At 48.6% G+C, this 23,153-nt stretch overlaps 1 protein-coding gene and 1 long non-coding RNA gene across 3 annotated transcripts in view; one reads left to right on the top strand and one right to left on the bottom strand.

The window, feature by feature from the left end:
• Positions 1-23,153, bottom strand: part of LOC133771221 (uncharacterized) — a 120,499-nt gene that overhangs the window by 24,230 nt on the left and 73,116 nt on the right. The window lies entirely within an intron of this gene.
• Positions 2,202-23,153, top strand: part of NR4A3 (nuclear receptor subfamily 4 group A member 3) — a 41,247-nt gene continuing 20,295 nt past the window's right edge. Inside the window, exons 1-7 of one of the 2 annotated variants that reach the window (XM_062207884.1) lie at positions 2,202-2,285; positions 5,052-5,236; positions 5,463-5,648; positions 6,587-6,658; positions 7,881-8,866; positions 12,440-12,569; positions 13,027-13,199. In XM_062207884.1, the coding sequence (XP_062063868.1) occupies positions 5,224-5,236; positions 5,463-5,648; positions 6,587-6,658; positions 7,881-8,866; positions 12,440-12,569; positions 13,027-13,199 (1,560 nt within the window). In that variant the 5' untranslated portion in view covers positions 2,202-2,285; positions 5,052-5,223. The remainder of the gene's footprint in view (positions 2,286-5,051; positions 5,237-5,462; positions 5,649-6,586; positions 6,659-7,880; positions 8,867-12,439; positions 12,570-13,026; positions 13,200-23,153) is intronic. The other variant, XM_062207885.1, reaches the window with a different exon arrangement.

The following is a 23,153-nucleotide window of genomic DNA, read 5'->3' as shown; positions in this document are numbered from 1 at the left end:
CCGCCCCGCGCGCCCCGCCCCGCCCCTCGCGGCGCTGAATGGAGAAGGGGCGGGGGTGACCGAGGGGAACCTACTCCGCTATCTGCGGCGCGCGCCGGCGGCGGGGCCCGGCCAACCGCCGAATTTAGTAACATCGCCTGCGTCAATCACGCGCCTCGCGTGCGTCAGCGCCGCGCGGCTCCAGGTCCCGCTCCCCGCCCCCCCCCCGCCGCCAGCCTTTGAATGGATACAATGTAGCAGCGCCCTCCTTGCTTCGGAGGCTGGATTGAAATCCGCAGCGCTGCAGAGGCTCGGTTCCTCTCGGCTGGGTCAGCTTTGGCAGCATCCTCCCACGGTCTGCACATCACCCATGCCGCACATGTTTATTCGTAGTTTGGTTTGCAAGGTTCTGGTCCCACCTCGAAACTTCTTCGGTACTGCTCCCCACACACTTTTTTTTAAAAAACAAACATAGGGACAGGTCAAATACATAGTCACGCCCGAATCCACCGGACCACTTGGGGACCACGTATGTCAGCGCTGTGTAGGTCAAATGTTTTCTCCTCCAAAATTCATTTCTGAAAGGGGTTGCTGTCACTCAAGCAGCAACCTCTGGAACTCAGCATCTGGAACTCCGATGCATTTTCTGTTTTGATTTTCAGCCACTCACACTGAAATGCATCGTTTCCAGGAAGAAACTGCTGCCCCTTACAGGGTCACCCAGGCTTCGGGCACAGCCTCCCAAGACCACAGCAATCCCCTATCGAGGGCCACTGACTCATCAATCCTGCGGGTTGATTTCGAAATGCTTCATCTGGGAGATGGGCGAGGGGGGGCTCTACAAACATCGAAAAGTGAAAGTGCAGAGTTCCACGCGGACCGCGTGCTGGGGATGAGCGAGGGTTTACAACAGCCAACCCCGCTCAGCTGTTCAGCACGTGTGTGTTTGTTTTTGCACACCTCCGGTGGTTCCGTGCGCGTGGACGATGGATGTGCGCCCGGCTGGGTTATAATGTGTCCGGTCGGGAACCCCCGACCCTGAGTGTAAAGAAGTCAAACCTCATCCGCGAGCCAGCTGCATGTTCGTGCGAAACACGCACCCAGAAGCTGCTGGGCGGAGGAGGGGAGTCAGCCTAAGCGCACAGGGCCAGGGCGAAGTAAACAGCTCCAGCGCCGTGGCAGGAGGAAAGCGCAGCTGCACCTCAGGGAGTCTTCGGGCTGGTGCCAGACTCCTGCTGCACCGCCTGCCAGGTCACTCGGAGAAGCTGGCTGGCGCAGCCTTCCCTCTCGGAAGAGCTGTCCTCTCCCTTACCCCCCGGCCCTGGCTCGCAGCCTCGGGGCAGCCTCGGAGGCGAGCCAGCAGCACTCCTCCAGCGCTACTCCACCCGAGCCTGACAGCTGGGCGGTGCCGCCTGACCCGCGGGCGGGCCGCTGCACCCTCCCGCAGACGCGCGCTCCGGCGAGCTGTGCCGCTGCTCTGGGGTTGGCAGCGCGGGTCCCAGAGGCCCCCCCTTGGCCAGGGCACAGTTTTCCATTGTGCCGCCACGCTCCTGGGCAGGGGAACGCGCGCGCGCGCTCCAGATCACTCGCGCGCGCGCGCGCACACACACACACACACCCTCCCTCGCACACGCGGAACCGGCTGGGCCAGGGGAGGGAGGAGGAGGAGGGTGACGTAGCGTCCCATGGCGTCACATTGACGTCTCGCATTCCAGGCACTCTATGGAGAGGCCGCTAGGGCTCCTGTGGCATAAATGACGTGCCGGGAGAGCGAGCGAACGCGCAGCCGGGAGAGCGGAGTCTCCTGCCTCCCGCCCCCAACCCCTCCAGCGCCTGCTCCTCCTCCGCTCCCCATACACAGACACGCTCACACCCGCTCCCTCACTCGCACGCACAGACACACGCGCGCACACACGCTCCGCACACACGCTCCCTTCTCGCCCGCGCGCTCACACCCCTCGCGCCCTGCGCCCTTGCCGGGGCCGCGCCGCGCTGCAGCCGGACGCCCCTGCCCGGCTCCCTTGGCGACGCTGACAGCGCCGGCGGTGGCCGTGGAGGTGGGCACGGCGGCTGCATCCTGCCCTGCGGTCGCGGCCGGAGCCAGGACGCCCGCAGATCCTCTCGGCGCCGCTCTCCCATGAGTCGGGGTCGCAGCATCCCCCGCCAGCCGCTCGCCGCCTCCGGGAGCCGCGGGGCTTGTACACCGCAGCCCTTCCGGGACAGCAGCTGCGACTCCCCCCCAAGTGCAGATTTCGGGGCAGCTCTCTAGAAACTCGCTCTAAAGACGGAACCGCCACAGCACTCAAGTATGTATAAGATTCGCCCGGTTAATAGGGGGACTTGCTAAAAAGTTGGCGCGCTGGGAAGCGTGGCTCCTGAAATTGACAACTTTGAGCGTGGGGTCTTCCCCCCTTCAACCAAACCCCGCCGCCTCCCGGCTCCAGCTTCGCGAGGCGAGCGGCCCGTGGGTTCTGATCTGAAACTTTTCCTCGGGAGCGGGTCCGCGGGGATCTCCGGAGCGAGTGGGATTCCTCTCCCCACCCCGAGAGGCGAAAAGCCTCTAACAAAGAGGAGAGCCGGGATTTGTGCAGCAGCAGCCCCAGAGCTGTAATTCAGGGTATTTCGCTCTAGTTGTCATGGTAATGATGCTCTCGGCGGCGGCGGCGGCGGCGGCGGGGAGTTGCAGCTCCAGTGATGAACGGCAGTAATTTTCCTGCCTTTTCAGTAGAATCGGAAATAGGGGCTCTGGCGGGTCCAAGCTGACGGACCGAACGGTGGTACCGAGTTGGCTGGGCTGGCAGGGAGCAAGCCTGGGAGGGAAAGGGCCGCCCGAGTTTGCATAGGCACCCGGAGATCTCAGGAAAGGACGTAATTGTAGGAATGTGGCTTATTGTATTGAAATGAGCCTGGGGCTCCGCTGGGCACGTCTGCCTGGCGTCGCCCGGCTTGCCGGCTTACACTTTGCGCTCTGGAGGTAATCGGGAGTAATTGTCGGCTCCCGGGCCCCGACACGCGTGGGGACCTCCAGCCTCTCCTCTGGGCCAGGCGCGGTGCGGGAAAGCCGTGCTCCCGGGTCGCTGCCTGAGCTCGCGCTTTTGGAGAAGTTGCTCCGAGCGCCTTACTTAGTAGAAATGAAAGTTGTCGGCAGCCGAGAGGGAGCGCAGAGAGGCGAGCGCGGCCCGCGACGATCGACCGCCGCGGGCACCGCTGGGACCTGCTGGGAGCTCTGGGACCGGGCGCAGGGAGGAGGGCCGTTTGCCCCCCTTGATTCCCGAGAGATGTTCTTGGAGATTGCCTTTTTATTCGTGTGTCTGGGCTCTCCGGAGGGAAGAGCTGCACGGAGTTCGGGGAGCAGGAACCCGGAGCGTTAGCCCCAGGCGCGAGGGTGCCGGGGAGATCCGCGGTCGCCTGCACCCGATCCCACGGCGAACCCAAGTCCTGGGGCTCCTTTTCCCACGACGGGGGAGCGTATTACAGAATCGAGACGGGGGGAAGAAAAGCTGTCCGTCTCGGAGCCTGGGCACAATGAATGAAATCACTTTATTCGAGTTATTGCCGCCGAACAAGACGTTCGTCATGTGGCTGTCAAAGACTCCTTGGGCCCCAGCGACCTCCCCTTCCGCCCGGTCCCTCTCCCCGCACCCCAGGCCGATCCCCGGGACCGTGCGCTCGCAGAAACCCTCCTCCGCGCCGCGGCTGGGCTCCCTCGGTCTTTCTGAGAATCTTTCCCTTTCAGTCGGTGTCTCCTCCACTCCCCTTGCCCCCGCCCAGCCTCCGCCCCCGCTCCCCGGGGTTGGAAACTCCGCGGAAGAGCCCCGGTCACAATGGTGCGTTTCACGGTTTCCTCCACACACTTCACCCCGGGGAGGGGAACACGGGGGTGTTCCTTTCGTCCGCCCACGAGAGAGAAAGGGGCTTTGACGGAGGTAGTTACTGCTTCCTAATTTATAAGCCCGAGACTCAGCTCCGGGCCGGCGGCCGTGAGCGCGAGCCGCGGAACGTGTTTCCAGGCGCCGAGCCCTACGCCTAGGTAACCGGCCGTTTGCGGGGCGGAGGGAACCGAGGGGCGCCCGGGCCGGGCTGTCGGGGAGACGCCGGGACTCTCTGCCGCCGCTGCTGGGCTCACGAGAGGAACCCCTTCCTTGGGGAGGCGCGGCGGCCCTCAGCCGCCCGGAATTCAGAGGCCTCCCCAGGCAGGGGCGGGAATGCGAGCACCCACTGGAGGAGGGGGCGGGGACAGCCAGAGACCCCTACAGAAGCTGCGCGGGGACGAGAAGCGTGCGCTGCGGCCGTGGAAAGATCCTCCAGGGCCTGCGCTCCAGGGAGCGCAAGCTTCCCGTCGGAGCGGCTCAGGCCGGGGATGGCGAGGGAATCCCCCCATTTCTTAGCCCTCGAGGTTTTCCCGCACCCGGGGACTCCGAGCCCCTTTCTCTGTCCCTGCACGCAAAGTCTGGCCATCGAGGGTGGCAGGAGGCAGAACTTACCTGACCTTTGCGGACCGTGCACCCGGGAGGTTTTTCCTTCTGGTTTTGTTTGACTTGGGGTTTTGTGTATTTTTTTTTTTTTTTTCGATCCACGTTCCTACCCTCCGAGCTTTGCCCACCCCAGGCAAAGGGGGCGCTGTAGGCCGGAGTTTGGGGCCAAAGCGCTCCGCGACGAAGTTTCGCTGGGCTGCGCGTGGAGCTTTTCGCCCGGGAGCCGCATTAGGCGCTCCCAGGAATGTGCCCCCTCCGGGGCGCGGGGTGGCCTGCAGCCTCGAAGCCGCCCACCCTCGGGGACACCGCCCGCTGCGTGCAGGGAACCTCCCTCCGCCCGCCTCGCCGCCCGGCTTCCAGAGCAGGCCTCCTTGTGCACTGTGCCCTTTTGTTTGCTTGACCCCTGGCCCCCGAAACTCGCGGCTAATAGAAGCGAAGCTCCATTAGCATTTAGAATGAAAAGCGTAGACTTTCTTAATTCCTCGGGGCATTCATGCATTCGTTCCGGACCTTATGCATTTCCTATGCAACGTGTAAAAATTTGTATCTGAGGGGTGGCGGGCGGGCGGAGTTGGAAAATGGCTATTTTCCGCTCAGGCACACTCGCTGACCCCCAAATTCTGGCGGAACTCGTTCCTCAAGCGTTCTCTTTTCTTCGGTGTTCCTGCCTTCGCGAGCCCGGAACCAATTGTGGGGGCAAAGAGAGCAATTTCTGGGCGACGACAGGCTGCGAGGTTTTTAGCCTCGGTTCGGGTGCCTCAAAACGGCGATGAGCGCAGCGGGTGCGGACAACCTTTCCTCGGCTTTCCCAAGGCGGTGTGATGCTTCTTGCCCAGGGACTCCGGTACCCTTAAGTACCCTTACCTGCCCTTACGCTAATTCTTGGTAATTAACGCAGTAGAATTCTCTAGAGGCTCCCCGCCAAACCCCTCCCCATATGCCCGCCCAGGCCGTGGTGACCCAGCCTGGTCTCACCGCGACCTCTGCCCTCTCTCCCGGTGCCTGCAGAGCCCACTGCGGAAGAGCGCAGCCCGGCAAGCCCGGGCCCTGAGCCTGGACCCTCCGCGGAGTCGGGCATCGCCGCCGCCGCCGCCGCCGCCGCTTCGCCTCCCAAGACGTCCCCGCCTCTTACACTCTCGGCCTCCGCTGGAGAGACCCCCAGCCCCACCATTCAGCGCGCAAGATACCCTCCAGGTAGGTCTGAAAGTGCGACCTCTTAGACTTCCCAGGCTGGGAGAAGCGGGTGGGGGAACCACACACCCAGCGGGCAGACTGGTCTGCTCGCTCAGTGCCAGGATAGCCACTGCTGGCCGCGCATTTCACAGCACAGGTGGCTTCCTCGCACGAAGCTCCTCTGTATTACCACACCCTGTTGCTTACCGAGGGGGAGCAGCCAGATTAAATTAAGCGTTGCATCTCTCAAAAATTATTTTTCCAAAGCAAAATGCAAATACACCAAAATAGACTGGGGTCTTCCATACATTTTAATATCTTCATTGTTGTCTCTCTTTTATACCCACTGTGTGCGTTTTAAGAGTTGTGGGATCCCTTAGGGCAATGGAGAGCTCTAACGGATTCTTGGGTATGTAAAACCAAAATCATTTGGGTGCACAAGTTTGGATAATGGAAGCTCAGAGGGAAAGGTTTTTTAAAAGAAAAAAAAAAAAGCATTTCAGCTGAAAACCAAGGAGTCAATGTAAGTTTGGCAACAGAAAGGATTATAGATTTGGTTTGCACCACCTCTTGGTGAATTTGTTCCAGGAATGCTAGGTGCCAGGCCTGTGTAGGCACCAGGGAGGTAGATACACAGATAAGTAAAACACAGTCCCAACAAGCTCATCTTCTAGCTAGAAACCTCAGAAGGACACAAAGAAGTGCAATAGGTAGGAACTGGCAAGGAAGAATGACGGAAAAGAGTAACAGAAAAATCCCAGAGGTGCTGAAAGAAGCAGACCTGACGAAAGATCAGGCAGTGTTCTTTCTTGCTTAAATGATAAGCCTTTCATTTTGTCCCAGCAACTGGAGAGCAAGATAAGTAATCCTCCAACTGCAGACTAGTGTGTGTGTTCTTAAGGCCTGCCTGGAAAAGGAAGGCTGGACCTGCTTCTCCTCATCACTGCTTCTTCCAACAGGCCCTCATCACCTTTTTTCAAGTCAAGATTTCATCCCATACACGCATGACTCAATCAGATTTGGAAATGTGGGTAAGAGAAAGATGTCAAAGGAAATGTGAAGTACTCACTTTTCTATTAGTCACACCTTTTGCACCTGGTTTTCCTTTGGCTCAGAAAAACCAACCACCAGAAACTGCCCATGTTACCATTTACTACCTAGCCGTAAAGGAAGGGAAATGATTAGGTAAAGTCATCATCCACAGATCTTTCAGTTCTCAAGGCCTTCTTAACACAGCCCAACCTCTGAACAGTAGTAAGCACCCTGGACACCAGTAGCTTGGGGGCACTTGGCGTAGTCACAAAGGCAGAGAGAAACCAAATCTGTACCAAAAAAAAAAAAAAAAAGAAGCTGCTTTCTTCTTTTCCAGGGAACTCATTCTTCTGTCATCAGAAAAATACCCAGATTAACTTGCCTATGGTGATAGCTGTACACTGTTGCTGTAAAACAGCCACTGATGTATTTTATTAGTCAGAGTCTGTACACGTAGATTGCATATATTAGAGCAGAGGGCTGGTTTGGTGGGTGTTTTGTTGCAACTGCTGATCTTTTTCTTTGCAGATGGTGCAAACACCCCCGAGCCCATTTCCTGGGGCCTGTGTTCCCACCTCACCATCCTCAACAGGGGTCCACTTAGTGCAGGCTGCTAGCCTTGTTTGAAGAAGTGGGGAGAGGTGGCAAAAAGCAGCTGCACGAGTGTGGGCAGCCTCAGTTGGCACTCATGAAATGTTAGAATGTCACTGTCTCCCAGTGGGCCAGTTAGTCCCACATAGGACACCCCTCCCCTTTTTTTTAAAAACTCATGGGTTTGCAAATCAGTGTGTGTGGTTTGGGAGAGCAGTGGCCTCTTTCCCCCCAAGAAGAAACCATCCGGGCATTCATTGGCTTGCTCTTTGTCCTCCCAGCTTGTGGCTCAGGAGGCCACCCTAATTAGTTTAGAGGATTCAAAGGCAGTCTTAAAAAAAAAAAAACAGCTCTGGGCACAGGTTCCCCGACCTGGAGAAGGACGGGGCAGGCTGGGTACAGAGGTCTCCAGGAAACTGGGTTTTGGTGTCCTGTGGCCCCTCCATCAGTCAGGGATTCAGCTTTCTTCCCAGGGAGGATGAAAGCGTGGAGCCTTAAGTCTGCTAGCAGGAGAGGCTGTCGCTTTCTCTCTGCTTCCTAGATTAGAGAGCAATGAATCCAGCGCCGCCTGTTAGCGAGGAAAAGGGATGTCGACTTGCTGCTGAGAGACCCTTGTCCCTGTCCCCGCAGATATGCCCTGCGTGCAAGCCCAGTATAGCCCTTCACCTCCAGGTTCCAGTTATGCAGCGCAGACGTACGGCTCAGAATACGCCGCGGAGATCATGAACCCAGACTACGCCAAGCTGACCATGGACCTCGGCGGCACCGAGATCACGGCCACAGCCACTACGTCCCTGCCCAGCTTCAGTACCTTCATGGAGGGCTACTCGAGCAGCTACGAACTCAAGCCTTCCTGCCTGTACCAAATGCAGCCGTCTGGGCCGCGGCCCCTGATCAAGATGGAGGAGGGGCGCTCGCACGGCTACCACCATCACCACCATCACCACCATCACCACCACCACCATCACCAGCCGCAGCCTCAGCCGCAGCCGCCGCCGCAGCAGCAGCCTTCCATTCCTCCTGCCTCCGGCCCGGAAGACGAGGTGCTGCCCAGCACTTCCATGTACTTCAAGCAGTCCCCGCCGTCCACCCCCACCACGCCCGGCTTCCCCCAGCAGACCGGGGCGCTGTGGGACGACGCGCTGTCGTCTGCGTCCAGCTGCATCGCGCCCGGGCCGCTGCTGGACCCGCCGATGAAGGCGGTGCCCACAGTGGCCGGCGCACGCTTCCCGCTCTTCCACTTCAAGCCCTCGCCGCCGCACCCGCCCGCGCCCAGCCCGGCCGGCGGTCACCACCTGGGCTACGACCCGACGGCCGCCGCTGCGCTCAGCCTGCCTCTGGGGGCCGCGGCCGCCGCGGGCAGCCAGGCTGCCGCGCTCGAGGGCCACCCGTACGGGCTGCCGCTGGCCAAGAGGGCGGCCGCGCTGCCCTTCCCACCGCTCGGCCTCACGGCCTCCCCTACCGCGTCCAGCCTGCTGGGCGAGAGTCCCAGCCTGCCGTCGCCTCCCAACAGGAGCTCGTCGTCGGGCGAGGGCACGTGCGCCGTGTGCGGGGACAACGCTGCCTGCCAACATTATGGGGTGCGCACCTGCGAGGGCTGCAAGGGCTTCTTCAAGGTGAGCATCGGTGCCCCGCCCCCACCCCTGCAGCCAGCCCCCTGCCCTGGGGAGCATCTGGGTGGGTGTAGGAGCCCTGTTTGAGAGGCCTAACCCTTAGGCTGTGTGGTCCTGTGGCCTCTCCTGGTACCTTCACAGCCACTTTTGAAAGCCCTGGACAGGAGTTTGAGGAGTCTGGAAACCTCCTGACCTGACATGGCCTTAGAAGCATCTCTCTAGAGAGAGCTTTTCATCAGGTTCTCAAAAGGATCCCTGACTTCAACGATGCAAAAACCTCACTGCATTTCTTGTCTGTCCATCCCGGGTGTCTCCTTGTGGACTCAGACGGTCCTAAGATTGAATTGTGGATGCTCACTATTATTGTTAACAATGTTTGAAGGTAGATATTATCGTTACTTCATAGGAAGGCTCACTGTGATTGATCCACTGGCCAGAACAGAGAGAGAGAGAGAGAGAGAGAGAGAGAGAATGGAGGCAGGTTGCCAGCTCATGTGTGTGACCCCAGAAGGCATGCCCTTTTCACAGCTTTTCAGTACAGAACAGACAGGAGCCACTGGCTGGATGTAGTAGGAGCAGCTCCCTCCATAGATGACAGAAGCTGGGGCCTGGGGTCTCACCAACCCACTGTGTCCTCTAGGAACCCTCCCCTACCTCTGTGAGTGTCAGGTGCAGGCAGCGTTCATCCTCTCAGATCTAAAGGAGGATTTTACAGCAGTTGGGTCATCAGCCTTCCCTTATTAGAGGTTAGAGGTCTTCCGTAAGGTCACAGAAAATGCACACTATCTTCTAATTCCATTATTCTGGGAACTTTTGGAAGTGCCCTGTATTTTACCCATGAGGAGCTGAACCCTAGAGCTGCGAAGTCTTGGGCAGGGTGTAAGCTGCACACGAGGACCCAGCTGGTTCCTCCTCTTTCTACTGCTTGGTGGTGGCTGGGAAAGGTCTTGTCTTGCTGCTGTACTTTCTGCTCTGATTCCCAAGCCTCAGATACTTCTGTCCCACCCTCCTCACTCCCACCCCTCTGGCTGTTATTTCATGCCTTGGCAAATGCACCCAAGTCACTCCCTAGTCTCCAGTGTGGGGTAGAGTAGAGGGAGGTGAGGAGCAGGATGCTGACAGGGTAACTAGGTTTTGGGAGACCAATGGAATGTATCTGGTAGCATGCTGGACTTGGAGTCAGAAGACTCAAATAGGAGCACTGTTCCAAATGTCACCTACCAATTGTATGACATTGGGCACAACATTTCTTTGTAGGACTCCATTTTCCTATCAGTGAAAAAACGCAGAGAAGGACTGTATCAAATAAGACTTTTTAAAATGAAAACACTTTATCATATTAAAAGATCATAAAACAATAGTTCATTATTAAGTGAAAACTATCAAGTATTTATTGAAATGCACATGTTTATGGATGAGTGTACTACCCACAAGCTATAGTTATTTTTGAACTGGGGGTGGTAATCATGTTATTAATTGAATTCTGCAGATAAATGAGGAAGAGCTTGTGGTAAGACTGCAATATTTTAAGTGCCCTACAGGTATTATGGATGATGATGTTTTAAGTGCACAACCTTAGCCTTTTTTTTTTTTTTTTTTGCATTTAGTTTAGCTGTCTTCTCTGTCTTAACTATTCAAGCCGTACCAGGGCTGCTTTCAAGTATCTGCATTCCTTTATCAGATTTGATTTTTGAAGCCTTTCAGTGGAAATGCTGAAGGGCAGTGAAACTGGCAACAGAAAGGGGGAAAAGAAAGTAAAACAATTAAGAGGATTACAAATAATCCACAGTCATAGTCAGCCCTAAACAACCGAGAGTTGACAAAAATGCAGGCATGGTAATACATTCCACCTCTAGAAATGTCCATTAAGTGTTCCCCAACAGCTTACCTTTGCTGCAGCAATCCCTTGAAAACAAATCTATACTTGAAAGGGAGGGGGCAAGATGAGGGAGAACCACCCTACAGATCTGTTAATTAAGGGAACAGGAGCAGGTTTTACCCAGTGGCTTTCTACCATTAAATTGAATTCTTTAAAAATGTGACATGAAGTGCAGTTAATGATGGGAATTCGGTGATTGAACTGTAACGATCTCTGCCTCTCCTTGCACTGCGCAGGCTCACACAAACATGAGGAAGCCTTCAGGTTATTGGGAAAATGTATACCTGAAGCAAAATGCCACCAGCACTCAGATTGGCATATAGCCTTGAGAATGATGGCAAGAAAGCAAGTGTTAGAAATGACTGCATGGTCAATGAAAGACAGCTTCATTGAAGAGACACAAGTTTTATATCTTTATAGACTGCTGAGAATTTAAATGCTGGAAATTCAGAAGTGTGTTTGTGTTTGAGATTTGCATTTGAGATGAAAATCACATTCCAAAGCAGGAGAAACATGTTTTAGAGAGATAGGGTGGCTTTGTTAAGTTTCATGCAATTTAGAAACCAGCCCTTGCCTTGAAGTGAAATTGGAAGATATTAGGGTGAAAACGGAAACACAGGAGTTGGAGGTGACTGAAAGAAAAATTGGAAGTAAATCTAGACTTTTGGACACAAAATAGATCACAAAGTCCAAGCTACCTGGACTTTTTTTGTTTTTTAATGTAGCCTAGGCTTCCCAGATATATTTGTGAACAATTTCACTCCAAGTGGTGAAATCTAGCTATTGGCATAAATGTTTTCAGTTTAAAAAAACAAGCTTAAAAATATGCTTAATTATTTTTCCATGTGCCATTTCAAAATTTTATGTGATTCTGAAAAATATAACATTATTTTTATATCCAAGCCCAAGTGAATGACTTTTGCAATATGGTTATTTTGGTGTTTCTGTCAATAGTTATTTATGAAATGACCTATTAATGGGAATTTTCACGAATATATGGCTCTTATATCTCTTTCTCTTGTTCTTTTGTATCTAAGCTTTTTTTTTTTTCTTTTCTTGGATGTGATAGTGATTTTTAGTATCTAATTTCAAGAGTTTGCTTTCAAAAATCAGAAATGGTCAGCTTATCATATGTATTCTTTAAGATAAAATACACAGGCTGAGTGAGTTTCATTTGTCATTAAGACAGTATTTCATATATATTTTAACTAGACAAATCCTGATTTTGCTTTTTGATGGTTTTCATCTCTATTGGGTAACAAAACTGTGATATTTAACTTACAATAGTGATAGCATACAAGTACATCCCAGATACTTTTGATTTTATTTTAATAAGGTCAGCAACAATCAGGGGAGTATAACAAGTAGAAAATTGTTCCCAAAGGGATATTAAAAGTGAAGATAATCTAATCCTCCAAGGTATGATATGTTGACCTGGTAATTTCAGATATGATTTTATCATTCAGAGTTGGGTGTCTCCTGAGACTTGCTTCAGAACAATCCAAGATGATTTTCATTGTCAGCAGCTAACACTAATAAAATTGTTTTTCCTGCAGGCTAGCGTGTTAGGAAATTAAATTTATCTAATTATACGAATTGCACTGTCGCTTTTCACATTGTAATTAAAATACATCTTGTCAGGTCCTACCTCTTTCCAGAAACTGTTACTTGAGTGTCTCTGTATTGTATTTTTGCAGAGAACGGTGCAGAAAAATGCAAAATATGTTTGCCTTGCAAATAAAAACTGCCCAGTAGACAAGAGACGTCGAAACCGGTGTCAGTACTGTCGATTTCAGAAGTGTCTCAGTGTCGGAATGGTTAAAGAAGGTATGAAGATGACATTTTTTAAGCTGATTTTCTTATACATAGTCTCAGATATTGTTTAAAAAATGTTAATATTTACATTGGGATGGTGAATTTCCTAGTTCCTCTTTTCCAGCATTTTATTTTACTGGTATGTTTTTTACCTAAAAATAACTGAGAACTACTTATTCTCATTTCTCAAAATCAATAGTGAGCTTGTGTACACACATTTTACTTTTATTTAAAACACAAGCTTTTAGAACTAATTCATTACCAAATGCAAGTATGGGGTGGCTTCTACGTTGTTTGTTTCAACTCATTCTAAACATTGCCTCTTTTAAATGTTCGGTCTCATTAATGACTGCTCAACTATAATGTATTTGGATTCCTTTTTGTGATTTATAACAAAATATTTGACGGTTGTTTCCCTCTCTCTCTCTCTCTCTCTCTCTCTCTCTCTCTCTCTCCCTCTCTGCATCAGTCGTGCGTACAGATAGTCTGAAAGGGAGGAGAGGTCGGCTGCCTTCCAAACCAAAGAGCCCTTTACAGCAGGAACCTTCTCAACCCTCTCCACCTTCTCCTCCGATCTGTATGATGAATGCCCTTGTCCGAGCTTTAACAGACTCAACACCCAGAGATCTTGATTATTCCAGAGTAAGTTTTACTATATCCTGCTTTCAAATGAACCATCGGGGTCTCTATTCAAGATACTAGTATACTAGTAATACGAGTTGCTTGAATGACTTTGCTAGAGAGTTTTCATACCTTTTCTATATTTCTCACTTCATTTAGCAATTCAGTGCATCCATTGCACCAAATAATTTTTGCCTTATTGGATCTCTAAATGCCTTAACAAATGACCCTGACAGAGCTGCACCTGTCATACTCATTGTTGCAGGATTCCTGGTGGTTGTGCTAATGAAAATCTGCACAGGTGAACTACAATTTGTAGCTTTCTGTATGGTCTAGACCAAGTGGCTTCCGGTTTTTTCATATTGTGATCAAACCATCTGGGCAAGCCTCAAGTTATCCTTAAGCAGTTTACCCAATTGCACCGGCATTGATTGACCTGCTGCCTATTCAAAGGGATTAGAGCACTGATGGAGAGGAGTGAGCCCTGGCCTCAACATCGGGAGGTGTCAGGAGGACTGGGATGGAACGCTGCCTCCGCTGCTTCCTGCCTGTGTCACCTGGCTCCTGCTCTTGCCTTTCTCATCCCTACGGTGGAGATGATTACAATACTTAACCCCAGAGGGGTGCTCTGAACAGCAGTCACACAAGAGTGATGAAAACATCGTGAAAATCATAAATGATTACCAGTGTTGTTAGTCAACCAAAACATACCAACATTTTCATTTCATAGGGGATGTAGTCAGATCCCAGCTGTCTGAACTCTACACATTGCCCTAAAATCTGGACAACACAGAGAAGAGCCGTCAGAGAAAGGATTTTCTGAGAAAATATATAAATGTTACCATAAGACAGTTTTTAAAAGGACTTAAAGAGCAAACTTCTAGTAAAACAGGGTCTCACTGAGGAGAAAGGGGAAGGGAAAAAGTTGATAAGGACTGAACAATTTCTACATGTTAGACATGGTGGTACACTGACTCCTTTAAACAGCCACGAGCTGTAGGGAGCATTGTCCCCACGGGAAGACAAGAAAACCTAAAAACAGAGCTTGCACACAGAAAAACAGGTAGCAATCCAGGGGTCCCCGGCTGGTTGATCGGACCTGGCAGCTACTCCCACATTGCCCTCCCCAGTTCTAATCAGCATTCCAAGCTTCTGGTTGAATGACTGGCAAAGAGTGTGAGTTATGTCTTTGCCATGGGCCCTCCTCTTAGGTTGTAGAGTTGACAGAAATGATTGGTGTCCCCGCTGTGATCCTCTTTTCCTCCTCCTCACCCTCATTATAGGCGCTGAAGCCGCCTCTCTGCACCTGATCACAAGACTCCTATGAGAAGCATGGGAGAGCCTTAGCACCAAAGGTTGAGGACTCTTATCCTGATTACAAGTAGCATCTCTTCTCGAAAGTCAAATCTCAAATAATAGTATAACAGAAGAATGTAGTCGTTGAGACTGTGGGCTTTGGAATCATGCAGGCCTAGATGAAAATCCTAATGCCACCATTTATTAGCTGGGTGACCTTGAGCAATAGGTTAAACTTTTTAATGCCTCAGTTTCCTCATCTGTGCTATGGGGTAATAATAATAATAATATCTTCTTCCTGGGGTTGTTTGTGAAGATTAAATATTTCAACACTTGTCAAAGCTTTAGCACAATGCCCTGTATGCTATTTCCTTGGCCAAATTTTTTTTACAACGTCATCTGTCAAAAATACTAATGAGCTTGAATAGTACAAGTCAAGTACCATGCAACACCACTAAGGTAAGTATTCTGATGCCTGTTTCACAGATGAGGAAATTCAAACTGGAAGAGGCAATAGCTCAAGGTCATATAGCTAATATGCACTAGAAATAGAATTAGGAGCTGAGTGTACTGGACCCAAAGTCTGTGCTCTTAAATACCAAGCGTCGGTGCCTCTCTTGTTTCAGTGAGAGTAGGTGATGGAAAAAATATTCAGGAACGAAGACTCCTCCCTCCCTGAAGCACCCCTGGCTTCTCTTTACGTAATTCATCTGAATTAAGGAAGCTTCTAGATACTGCCTAGGCTAAGGCTCCAGCACACATTCTGACATTATCCCAGGGCATTTGAAATCACTATCAATGGTCATTCAGAGAAGTTAGCCTCCCAAAGTGACTTTTTGGCCCCAAATTATGCAATTATCTGTAGACATGGCCTAATTAGTCATTCAATGGCAAACCCTCCCGGCACTTTGAGTTGTCCCAGCTGGGAACTGTCTCCACACTGAAAAATCAATCCAGCATGTTTGCTTGCCTCCACACCATTCAGTGTGCGAGTCTAGAGTCATCATCCTCATCAACAAACATTTATCCAATTTAATTGTTAGCTTTGTCCAAAATAACGGATTGACCATGCCAGAGTGTGGGTCACATTATACTATCTTTGAGGCCTGGCTCAATCTTGCAAAACATATTTACTTTGATTGCATTGTTTTAGGATCAGATTGAACCTCATAGCTTAGATTCTCCTGCTTTTAGATAGCTTTACAAAATTATCAAAAAATTGGACCAAAATCAAGTAAATTAAAAGACTTTAAAAAATACAGTGAGTTTTCATCAGAAACTTGGATGAAGGCATAGGAGCATGCTGATCACATTTGCAGATGACAGAAAGCTGGGAGGGATCGCTAATATGATGGATGTCAGTATCAACATTCAGAGTGATCTCGACAGGTTGGAACAGGAAGGGCTGAAACCATCACGGAGAAAGTTAACAAAAATAAATGTGAAGCTCAGTATTTAAAATTAAAAAAAAAAAATGGAAGGGCCTTGGCTTGCCAGTGGTTCGTGTTAAGAAGCTCTCTAGAGTCTATTTTGTATGCACTCAATCTGAGCTCACAAAGTATGTGTGTGGCAAGAGGGAGGGATGTTAAATTACCTTAGACTGCAGTAGTAGATACAGTATGGGATGACACCCGCGTTGTGGATGGTCCCAGACTCTGTCCTTTCATACCATACTTCAAGTATAGATCAAGTCCAATTCCAAGCTGGGATTTAAGAGGGAGATCGATACACTGTTTCTGGAAACTTGTGAAGGATACTGGGAGGAAATGGAAATATATAAACAGGAAAGGAGAAGATCTGGTGGGATTAGGTCGCTCTCGTACCCTGTGGTAAAACAAACTTGTTCCCAAGAGCAGATCTGGAGGGAGAGAGAGGGCAACCTCCTCCAGCTTGCACTGAAGACACACTGTCTTGGCTATAACAGCTTCTGTGAAATTCCTCAACACAAGAAGTAATTAAAGAGAACATGTGACAGGACTCCTTACAAGGGGAAGGATTATCTTGGATGACACGTCATCTTTTCCATCTATTGAGATTTTACAATTCCAAGGTTTAGCTTACTGTCCCTAAACTCGAGTGCTTATATATACAGACATATAAGCATACATGTGGTTAAGTAACCTGTCATTTAACAAGATAGACCATGCTTTGTTCTTTCTCAGAATATGAAGACACAAAATGAATTCATTGTGTGCCTACTTCAAGCCAGGCACCATCACATATATTTAAAAAAAAAAAAACATTTTATTTACTTATTTGAGAGCCAGAGTTACAGACAGAGAGAAGGAGACAGAGGGAAAGGTATTCCATTTGCTGGTTCACTCCCCAAATGGCAGCAATGGCTAGAGCTGGACCACTTTGAAGCCAGGAACCAGGAGCTTCCTCCAGGTCTCCTATGCAGGTGCAGGGGCCCAAGAACTTGGGCCATCTTCTGTAGCTTTCCCAGGTGCATTAGCAGGGAGCTGGATTGGGAGAGGAGCAGCCAGGACAAGAGCAGCCAGCACCTATGTGTGATGCAGGTGCTGCAGGCAGAAGCCTAGCCCACTACACCACAGCCCAGCCCCTACATATATTTTTATATATGTTCACTTGAGCCCCCAGCTTTGTGTGATATACTTTATGATTTTGTTCCTTTTTTGACTGTCACTCACCGAAATTCAATGTTCATATGTTCATGGTACCTTCCCTTTAAAGTTTTTACATTTACAAATTCACAGAACTAGAGGTGAACTTGAGAGCATCCAATCCAACTCCTGTATTTTCAGAGGGGTAAATTAAGGCTTAAAGGGGCTAATGGGTTTGCCCGAGGTAGGTGGCAGAGCTAGGACAAGATCCAGATCTCATCACTCAAGGTAATAAGAGGGGTCTTCAAAAAGTTCAGAAAATGTATATTACCAAACAAACAAACAAAAAAAACCCACATAGCTATGCCTGCATTTCATTTTTTTGCACCAAAATTAACATTTCTTTAATTCCATTTTTTCCATGAGATTTTTTTTTAAGAAGCAAAGAGAGACAGAAAAAAAGAGAATGCTCCCCTTCTCTAATTCACTCCCCAAATGTTTACAATGGCTAAGACTGGGCCAGGCTTAAGCTAAGAGCTGGGAACTCCATTCAGGTCTCTTATGTGAGCAGCAGAGACCTAGCCACTCCAACTAGCACCGGTGGCCTTCTGGGGTCTGCATCAGTAGGAAATGAGAATGGGAACCAGAGTAAGGATGCAAACCCAGGCACTCCAATATAGAATGCAGGCATCCCGACTGGTAGCGTAACTGCTAGGCCAAATGCCTGCTCCAACTATAAACCTTTTGAAGAACACTCATATGTTTCTGTTTCATCATATTGCTGCTTGTACCAATGTCAATTTACTAGATTGTTTAAAAATAAAAGCTTTTTATATTTTACAATACTATAATTACAACATTAATATCAATTATTTTTAACCGGCAAATAAATGCCAATTTACTATATTTTTTAAAAATAGAAGCTTCATTATATTTTATAATACTATAATTACAATAATAGTAATATCCATTCGTTTTTTTTTTTTTAAACAGGCAAGCCATTTAGAAGTAAAAATAAAAAACTGAGAGTCTCTTCTTCCTCTCCTGATCCTACCTCTCAGGATAACCAAGGTTAACAGTCCAGTGTGTATCTGTAGTTTATTCCATTTTAAGTAAGAATTTGCCCTATCAAATTTGTGCCAGATAGTAGATCTGACAAACACGATTTATTAGCAATACCAACTTTCCCCGGTGAATCAGGTTAATAGAGAAAGAAGAAAATGCTTGCCAGCCTGGTGTGTTTCGGTCTTCATGGATCAGCGTTTGTGCCTTTAGGGAGTCAATGAGCAGTTTTCTCCCCATTTGTGGGGAAGGGCAGGGTTTAGTTCCAAGTCCCAGAAGGAATGAATGTTTTAGAGTCCAAAAAGAGAGCTCCTGAGCTTTGTGACGTGTTCCTGGCCCTGGGACCTTCACTTCTCCTTTGGGCAAAACTTCTCTCCCACAAAAGTGAGTTCAGATCCTTGTACATCAGTGCAGTCAAAACATGTCACATTCAATTTGTTTCTCCTTGAAATGCTGCGCGTCTCTGCCCACAGTTGCTTTTCATTTAGCAGTGCAAGTCTATATAGATAACTCGGCTTGGCTTCGGAGCCTGCATGATTGCTAATGAGAAAATATACTTAACGTCCTCATTAGTTGGTCATTTGAAATATTTTTCGGCACACTAGGGTGTTTGTGGTAATCGGTGTTACTTAATGCAGAAGCAGGCTTAAATAGGAGAAACATTGCCTGGATAAAACCAGACACCAGCAAGTGACATTTAAATGGGAACAAGATAGCCGTAAGAAACAACATGGCTAACACATGTTGGATCTACAAAGTCAGCAGCAGGTCTAAGTCTGCTGAAGGAGTAGGTGCTGGAAGCGTCTCAGAAGCCCCTCTCAAACTGCCCCTGATTCACAGGATGACCGCAGCCCAGTCCGGCCCCCTGCATGGCACTGTCTCCTTATCTAAATGGAGAGGAGATGGGGGCAAATGCACTCCCTTGATCCCCTCTAGCCTTCTGACACCCTGACCCTCTGACTGTTACATCTGCTGCAGTTCTGCTGTGGGCACAGGTCAGCATTTCCCAAAGCTGGGGGCCCAGAGAGTGCTGCGGTGTTTGCTTAAAAGCAGATTCCCAGGCTACAGCCAGACCTCTCGAATCAGAACTGGGAGGAAGGGGAAGCAGACAAGTGCCTCGGATGATTCTTTGGCATGCTGGGGTTTGAGAACCTTCAGTAGAGATTCACAATCACAAGTCAATCATTCCTTGAATTTTCCAGCTTTTCTTGGAGTTGGCAAGAGATAAGTAATAGATATATACGTTTTTCAGAAATTAATGTATTTTACACATATTTATTGAGTAGCTGATGGATGTCATGCACTGCATAACTGTTGAGATGTCTTTGGTGGGAGGAGAGGAGTTTTTTGAGTCTTTTGAGGAGGGGCAGGCAGTTAGATCAGAAAAGAAGAAATTTGCGGGAAAATATACTCATTGCCGATTTGTTTTCATTGCCAATTTTTAAAACACCACTTTTTAAAATGTAAGGACATAAGAATACATCTAGATTGTTTGACTCATAGAATGATCACATTTAAAACATTTTGATATATAAAGACTCAGAGAAAATAGCCTTCTATGGAGCGAAAAACACATCCTTAGGATAATTTTACATATTAGGCAGGGCTGAAAGGGAGATGGAGTAAATACTGGATTCCACTCTGCTATTAAAGCACCACATTGCCAACTTTTAGAACTGGTGTTCTCCAAGGGTCTCTCTTAATTCCCTTTTAAATATTTTATTTTAGGCATAGGCTGTTGCTCAAGTCTGACTTGCACAGCTGTGCTATTGCCATATGAAGTGTGTAGACTCACTGGAGTTTGAATAATATCCATTGCTGTTTGCAGCTCTTGGCCATTATTCTGGGTGCTTCAGATAAATCTTCACTAGGGCTGGCTGTTAGTAACTGTGTAACACTGTGTCTCTGTGTCTACTGTAAGGCCAGAGTTCTGGTAGACCAGTTGTGTCTACTGGCTGCAATAAAAAAAATCAAGGCAAACAGGGGAAAATTTTCATTTTAAAAGACTTTTTGTATTTGGCCTATATTTAATTGGCATGATCAGTAGACAAATATTTCTGTATTTTCTTCAGTGAGCCCCAAATCTATCCAGTTCTAAGAGAATAATCTAGAAGAGCCCAGAAGCAGAGCTGGGGATCCAGTGCTTCCAACTTCAGGTCTAAACTGGTAGGTCAGGCAGAGAAGAATCTAAAATGTTTTGCTTTTTCTTCAAATCTTATATTCAATAGAGGAGACACTTGATTTCTCCCTTCCCCCTCTAGTTACCCTCCCCCCCAGTTGCTGGTGGCTCAGGCTGAATCCAGTTTGACTCTAGAGTTCTGGGATGTGGACCAGAATCACTGCAGGTGCAGCCCATAGGATTTGGCGGGAGCCTAGCAGACCTGGCCTGCTGGCTTTCCTCCTCACTGAGCTCCATCAGAGAAAAGTACACACACACAGGGCGGCAGAGACGTCATCTCCCTGTGTGCAGGAGGCATGAAATGTGAGCCAGCAGGAGCAGAGGCCTGCAGAGGACCCTGTGTGCTCTCATGGGTTTTGAACAAATATTGGAAGCATCAGTTGTTGAGTTGTAAGCCATGGTTTCAGGAAAGTCAGTGCAGACAGGAGCTGTTAGGTCCCATTCCTGGGGAAAAGCTTACATCCTTTTGTCTTTTTATTCTCCATTTAACCACTGTTTTTTTTTTTTTTTAATAATACTTAATCAATATCAGATTCTAGGCAATCACATCATACCTGGTGCAATTTACCAACATTTACAATCACTGAATACAAGACCCAGAAGGAATCTTAGGGATAAGCTAATCCTGTTGATTACTGTTTTGGAGGCAAAAACAAAACCAGAGAGGCTAAGTGACTTGTCTAGAGCTACAGAGCAAGCAGTTCAGTGCTAGAGCCTGGTTGAGGAACCAATGACCTGCTTGCCTGATCCATCATACTTTGTTCTGTTCCATAGCACCACTCATTTGGGTGTTGCACATGTAGTGCTGTTGGCTTTTAAAAGGCAGTCCTGCCCTGAATGTCATCCTGCCCTTGGGGAACACATGGAATTAGAGGCATAAAAGAGGAGAAACTGGGAAAGATTTAAATCCCTTTTCCCACTCTCCTCTAGTTAAGAGTATATATGCTGAAAGGAGAAGGTGGGAAATGGGTACAACACAGGCACATGCTGATCCCTGAATGTCCCTGGGAAAGGAGGATTGCTTCCTTCTGGATTTTGCTCCATCACATCACAGAAAATCCAGAGCCTCCCAGAGTCCCAGACACTGTGTGCGATTGTTGGGAACAGAGGAGTCGGGGCTCAACTGGACCCAAAATTACAGATCTTACAAAGCCAGGGCTGAAATTTAGAAACCTGCTTCAGTACAGTCCCCTATTTTATAAATATTGAAACTGGGTGCTGCTAATAGTTCCAAGAACTGATAACTTGTGAGACATGTTCTACATAGCAGGACCTTCACATGATTTTTCAAATTTAATCATCACAACAGTTTGAGAAAGGTTTTATACCCATGTTACAGAGGAGAAAACTGAGGCTCAGAGAAGTGTTACACTATTTCACATATTAGGGACCAAACAAAACTTGGATTAAAGTAGGTTGGCTCTCTGTCTAATGATTCTTAAGTTATTTTTATGCTGTGTATTGGAAAAACACAAAGAAAAAGAAAGGCCCAGTTAGACAAGTGCCCCATTTCCTCACACCCAGATAGCTTTGCAATAAGTATAATGTGCTTATTGCCTATTCCTTATTGACTAATTCTCCTCCCACCAGGTTAGAGAAGAGTGGCAAACTTCAGCATTACCTTGACTGTTCTTTCAGTGAAAAAAAGTCAACAATTATTTGTTGATATGTGCCAGTCACTGTGCTGTTGACAGAAACATGGGACCCACGAATATATACCTGGGAAGCTTCAATTAGAGTAAAGCAAAATGCTTTGTAAAGATTTCAGAAATGATCCCGTAGGCTGCCAACTAGTAACATCAGGCACTACCAGCCAGGAGGTGTAGGACTTATGGCCTAAGTCTTAAGTCTTGGCTGTACCGCTGCTGGGTATGTAGCTTGGGAAAGCTTCTTAATTCCCGGAGCCTCAATTTCCTTATCTGTTAAGTCAAGATTAACATCCCTGCCCCATGAGGCTCAACTGAGAGAAGGGATGCAAAATCACACTTAGTCCTGTTAAGGTGAAGGAAATGATGTGCATATTTACTTGAGTGTTTCAGCATATCTTTTAAATCTCTTTGTTGTTGGTTGTCCCTTGATTATTATCTTGGTATATCAACCTTCCTGCCCAAAGCAGAAATGTTTTCCCTTCAATGACTCAAGCAAGAGCCTGGTTCTACCGGAATACCCAAATGCTGGTAGAGCCTTTATTGTACCTTTATTGTACCTTTTTACTTGTACCTTTATTTTCCTGGGACTTTCTAGATCAATGCAGTCCAACAGATCTTTCTGCAGGGATGGGAATGTTCTACACCACATTCAGTTATTGAACACTTGAACTGTAGCCAGTGTGGCTGAGGACCTGAATTTTAAATTTTGATTAATTTAAGTAGCTTCAAGCCCTCAGATGGCACCTGGGCTCTGTCAAGGACATCTCCCCTTCCTCCACTTTCTGATTTATCTCACAGAGATCCAGCAACATCAAGCAGAATTACTTCTTGTGTCCTGTTGGTTAATTCTGATGCTCAGACTTCAACAACTACAGTCCCGATAAATCTCAGATTTTCTGGTTCAGTAGACCTGAGGTGGGGCCTGGATTTGTCATTTCTAACCCCTTCCCAGGTGGTGCTGATGATGCTGGCCCCAAAACCACACTTTGAGAACCACTGGGAGAATGTGGCATCTTGTTGAGAGGCTGCTATGCTATAACAGAATCAGCAGAGACTTGAGGTCCATCAGGCTCAAGCCCCATGGGAGCAATTCTCAACATGGGCAGCCCTTGGGAATCACCCAGGGAGCTTTTACAATGCCCCATGGCCAAACCCCACCCCAGACCAACTACTTTAGAATCTCTGGGGCTGGGATCCAGACAAGCATGTTTTCCAAAGCTCCACA

The sequence above is a fragment of the Lepus europaeus genome, chromosome 12 (genome assembly GCF_033115175.1).
Source record: "Lepus europaeus isolate LE1 chromosome 12, mLepTim1.pri, whole genome shotgun sequence".
In the NCBI taxonomy this organism is placed as follows: domain Eukaryota; kingdom Metazoa; phylum Chordata; class Mammalia; order Lagomorpha; family Leporidae; genus Lepus; species Lepus europaeus.
This window is presented reverse-complemented; position numbering and strand designations above follow the sequence as displayed.